Below are 5,640 nucleotides of genomic sequence, written 5' to 3' on the forward strand. Positions count from 1 at the left end.
TACCCCTCAAAAGACAAGACATTCAGGATTAATCAATTAATGGAATTTATGTGTGCTTGGAAGGATAGTCTGTGTCTCTAGGAATTAAACTTCCATTGGAATAAAAGATTCCACTAGATCAATATTTGCAAAGCATTAGAGGGAAACACTTTAAGTGAAATTTGAACTGCACAAGGCATAGGTTACCCTTTCTCCATGTACTCCATATTCTCCCCCTTCTGCTTTAGTTTACATGACTTGGTCAGACCTCTTCAGGTCCCTTCTCTGTTCACATCAAAGATTCCTTCTCTTTAACTGAAGTCCTTCCATATTTCATTCCCAAGTATATTTTTTACTTGATCCTTAGAGAGAATCCTTCAGACTTGGAGAAACTTTTTATTTGAAAAAATTCCAAATAATCTAACTCCAGTGACTTCTAGATGTTCCTCGACCATCGTTCTGGATATTCTATCACAGCCCCGTTGAAGAGAGAGACGTGGAGACTGACTCACTGTGATAAAGGAGTATTATTCTAGCGCAGAGCGCTGACATTTATCTCCTCTTGATTTACAGAGACAAACTTCCAGAATGCTTGACCATACAATGTGAGCCATTCTTTAACTCTAAAGACTTGTGTCTAGGAAAAAAATATGTCCATAGATGTAGAGCAACAGCGATGATGTTTGCAAGCATCAGGCGGGGCCAATCTAGGAATGTAGTGGCAAAGAAATTCATCATGATCCTGAACATACGTAGAGGGGGAAGAGAGGTTTGCTTAGACAAGACTTTCTCTCACTAAATCACCCTCTACCTCACGTCCCACCTCCGGCCCCTCACTGTCCCAGTTACTGGTTTGCAAGCTCAGCACTACCCTCAGCTCAACCTGGAAGGGGGCAGTTGAGGAGATAAACTACTGTAATGGCATAGGGTTTATTCATTAGCGCTTCTTACCATTACTAGCCTGGGGCCATGAAAACCCTACGGGGAATGTGAGAGAAAATGGGGTTGGGAACTGAACTATTTAGGGGGAGTTGGGAGGGTCTGGGGGAAAAAAGCCCCCTTCAAATTGGCCACCCGACCTGAGAACCCCCTTCACCTGCCCCTAAAACAGCTCTATAAGGAGAGGTCTTTCCATGCCAGCACATTGATCGATGCACGAGCATCAGGATGTATTATATCTGTGCATTCCCATTGTTTGAAAGGAAAATTACAGCCTCGATTTAAAAATGGATACAGCTGTAAGTGTGAGCAAAAGCAGAACTGACTTCTGAGCTTGAGTTATTGGTAGACTAGGTACCGCTATAGTCATCATCATCACCATCATCCTCATCTTGAAAGAATGGATTCATGGCCTGCCTACTAGGTGCAGAGCCCTGTACTGCAATTATTTCAGTTATTATAAGGTGTTATTTCAAGTGGCAAAACAATTTAAGTTTCCAAAACAATTTTTCCCTAATGGAGAAGACCCAAATGCACACTTTGAGAGGAACTTCAACCACAAAACCCAAGAATATTAGGATGACTGAAGATTTAACAACTAAAGATGTAGTGGGAGATTATCAGAATGAATACGACGAATATTTGGACGAGGGGAAAATGACCTGGAAATTTGAACTAGGAGAGTGTGTGGAAGTCTATCAGAACGGGAGAGTAGGTCTACAAAGGGCTGCCTCCCCTCCAAATACCCGTGCAAAACTCAAAGAAGAACAAAAGTGAGAATCTCATCATGAAGCCAACTAAAGGAGAGACCAAATCTCTATACAGTCCCCTCAGGGGGATCCGAGTTGCAGGTCCAGCCACCAGAGGGAAAGATTATGCCAAACAAAAAGAGAAAAAGTTTAAAGGATGCGGAAATGCAACTATTTAAAGACTTACCTTCCCTGATTGATCAGCGGAGTTATCCTGCTGTTCCCCAGCGTCCCGGGGTCCCGGGCAGGGCGGCAGGTTGGGGCTGAAAGCCATGAGGTCGCTCTTAGCGGCCCCGTCCCCCGCACACGCGTTCGGACGCTGACGCCGGCGCTGCTGAGAATACGACCAACTCCCCACCGCGCTGGAGCAGACCAGGGCCGGAGGGACGGGCCCGCACAGACCCCGCGGGGGCGCCGAGCACCGCAGCGCCGTGTACAGCAGCACGGTCAGCACGAACAGGCTGGACACGGCACAGATGGCGATGATCAGGTACACGTTCACGTCCACCAGCGCTGCCCGCTGGCCGATCCCCGACGCTCCCGACGCCTGCACCCCCGACGCCCGCGACGCCACCTTGCCGTCCTGCCCGCTGTCCACCAGCGACACGCTCACCGTGGCCGTGGCCCGCAGCGCCGGCTCCCCGTGGTCCCGCACCACGACCAGCAGCGTGTGCCGCGGCCCGTCCGCCTCGTCCAGGGCCCGCGTCGTGCTGATCTCGCCCGTGTACAGCCCGATGCGGAAGGGGCTGCGCCCGGCCCCGCCGCCCGCCTCCCGCAGCTCGTACGACAGCCACGCGTTGTAGCCCGAGTCCAAGTCCACCGCGCGGATCTTCGCCACCGGGTGCCCCACACCGACCCCCTGCGGAACCAGCTCCGGTCCCGGCTGAGGCGCCCCGGGGGACCCGGACCAGGGACCCGACCCTGCCGAGGACCACGAGGGGGCGGTGGCGGCGCCAGAATGGGTCGGCAGCACCACCGGGGCGTTGTCGTTCTCGTCCAGCACGAACACCTGCAGCGTCACGTTGCTGTCCAGCGCCGGGACTCCCGCGTCGCGGGCGTTCACCTGGACCTGCAGCAGCTCCAGCTCCTCGTGGTCCAGCGGCTGCAGCGCGTACACGCGCCCGCTCTCCGCGTGCACCGACACGTAGCTCGACAGCGGCCGCTCCCGCACTGGCCTGTCCACCAGCGAGTAGGACACCAACGCGTTCTCCTGCGCGTCCGGGTCCCGCGCCGACACCGTGAAGATGTGGCTTCCCGGCGGGTTGTTCTCCTTCACTAGCACCGTGTACACGGGCTGGGCGAAGGCCGGCGCGTTGTCGTTCACATCGGCGATGGCCACCGACACACTGGCCGTGGCCTCCAGCGCCGGATCCCCACCGTCCCGCGCCGTCACCCGCAGCTCGTAGGCCGCCACTTTCTCTCGGTCCACGGGGCCCTGCAGGACCAGGGAATAGTAATTCTTGAAGGTGGACACCAGCCCGAACGGTCCGGGGGGCGCCAGGGTGCACGTCACCTGCCCGTTGGCTCCCGTGTCCCGATCGGACACGCTGATCAGAGCGATCACCGTGCCGGGATGGGCGTCCTCCCGGATGGGCAGCAACAGGGAGGTCACCGTTATCTCAGGGACGTTGTCATTGGCATCCAGCAGTTCCACCAAGACCGAGCAGTGACCTACCATCGGTGGAGTTCCCTGATCCGTCCCCTCCACCTGGATCTCATAGGTATGGCGGATTTCATAGTCCAGGCCTCCCTTCACCCTGATTTCTCCCGAATTTGGATCAATCCCGATCACCTCTCTTACAGCGGGTGGAGTATCCGAGCTGAAGGAGTAAAGCACCATGCCGTTACCGCCCTCATCCGGATCGGAAGCATTAAGTTTCACCATTAATGTCCCACTGGGGGCATTTTCTGCAATCTGAACTCGGTAAATCGCCTGGTCAAACCGAGGGGCATTGTCGTTCACATCCAGTACCGTGACCACCAGCTCCACCGATCCCGTCAGTTCGGGTTTGCCCCCGTCTGTGGCCGTCAGTACTAATTTGTGCTGGACGGTTGTTTCTCGGTCCAGAGATTTTCTTAATACAAGTGCCAAGGATTTTAACATTTTATCACTTTTGGGCTCATCAAGAGTAAAATATTCATTGTCGCTGAGTCTATATGTCAGGAAGGAGTTGGCTCCGATGTCCGCATCCGAAGCGCCCTCTAGCGGAAACCTCGAATTCAAGGCAATGGATTCTGAAATGAGCAAGGTTTTTTGAGTTACCGGGAAGACTGGCGGGTTATCGTTGATGTCCTTAACCTCCACTTCCACATGGTCGACCCGCAGCGGCTTGTCCACGATCACCTCCAGGTGGATGCTACACGCGGGGCTCCGGCCGCACAGCTCCTCCCGGTCGATCCGCGAATTGACGAAGAGGATGCCGTTCTGCAGATTCACCTCCAGATAGTCCCTGCGGCCCTGGGACACCGCCCGGAACATCCGCGGCACCAGCTCCCCGACCTCCAGCCCCAGGTCCTGCGCGATGCGGCCCACGAACGTGCCGTGTTTCGCCTCCTCCGGCACCGAGTAATGGAGCTGGCCGCTCCCCCTGGCCCAGGCTGTGACCAGCAGCAGAACCGCGGTCAGCAGCCGCCGCCGGCTCCCCCGTCCGACTCCCCTCCAGTGGCTCAGCATCGTAATCGGTGAGGGGCCCCAATTTCTATCTAAAAAGGGGTCGGATCGGAGGGCCCAACCCACACAGTCCGTAAAAGCAAAGCCTTAACCCTCAGTGACTTACCCCATCCATGCCCGGCGTGAATCTCCTCCTCCTCCTGCGTTTTTGCATCTGAACAAAGGGCGATGGACCGCTATATTATCGCCATTTTTTAGCAGACATCGCCACCATGTGGCTCGCAGCGTAAGTACCTAGAGATCCCTTCTCTCTTTCCCACTTTTCAACCCCAAACCTCTATTTTCACTTTGTCTCCCATTTAGTGGGACAGGTGAAAGTGCGTTCACTTCCTCGAATAGATGACTTCTGGTTGTGAAACTAAGCCTTCTTTACATAGCACTCCATCAATTAGAATTATAAGAGCTCAATTCTCTCGTCCTCCAAAAGGTTGTCAATTGGGTACACAGCCTTTTTGGCCATAATATTTGGGTAAAAGAGAACCGAATGGGGATTTTGTTTTTCTTTGCAACATGAGTTGCGCAAGACTGAGCCCTTCGACGTTTTTGATAAGGAAATTTTATCTTCTTGGTAGCAATACTGTTTACTAAGTCCCCTGGTTAGAGGAAAGTGCTGTATTGAGTTCTGGGAACAATAGTTGAGAATTGGACATGGTTCTTTGCCTCCAAAGAGCTTTTTATCCAGGAATAAGTGGACGATGTTGAGCTGGTGAAAGACACACAAAAAATATGAAATAATTGAAACATAAAAATAATAGATGTGGCAATGACGATGATAAATTCAGGAGCAGTGGAGCACTGTGCCTATAATTGCAGATCTTCAGGCTCCTTATGGCTTAGAGTCTCAACAGCCTAATCACAGACTCAGTCCAACATTCTAAAAATGGAGAAGGCCTGGAGCTTGCTGCTAGAGATTCTTCTCCCTTCCTGGGATGAAGCAGAAACCAACAGGATTCCTGGAATCTTGGGAAAGGCAGCCTCTTTCTCATGCATCGGGACCCACAGCAGTCTGGTTATGAGATCACGATGAGGTGTTCCTTTTCCACCTTTTCCATACTTGACATTGTCATGATACTGAGAAGATATAAAACTGGAGTAGTCACCATTTTTTAATCTGAAAACAACATCCTCTATGGAGAATTTAGGACTTTAGGCCTCTTTATGAGGTTAAAAAAAAGATTGTCTTGTTGATTTAGGGAAATTTCAAACAGTATTTCCTACTGTACATTATGTTTGTTACCTGTTTTATATAAAGTCATCATATATGATATTTGTATGTTTAGTTATGTCACTATTAGACTGTTT

General features: G+C 52.0%; 1 protein-coding gene across 1 annotated transcript; it reads right to left on the minus strand.

Moving 5' to 3' along the window:
- Window positions 1-1,511: 1,511 nt before the first annotated feature.
- On the minus strand, window positions 1,512-5,332 carry LOC120638100 (protocadherin alpha-13-like). The gene has a single exon (XM_039910552.1). It carries the CDS (start codon window positions 4,339-4,341, stop codon window positions 1,843-1,845), a length of 2,499 nt encoding a protein of 832 aa, XP_039766486.1. The 5' UTR covers window positions 4,342-5,332; the 3' UTR covers window positions 1,512-1,842.
- Between the last annotated feature and the right edge of the window lie 308 nt (window positions 5,333-5,640).

The sequence above is a fragment of the Ornithorhynchus anatinus genome, chromosome X2, assembly GCF_004115215.2.
Source record: "Ornithorhynchus anatinus isolate Pmale09 chromosome X2, mOrnAna1.pri.v4, whole genome shotgun sequence".
In the NCBI taxonomy this organism is placed as follows: Eukaryota; Metazoa; Chordata; class Mammalia; order Monotremata; family Ornithorhynchidae; genus Ornithorhynchus; species Ornithorhynchus anatinus.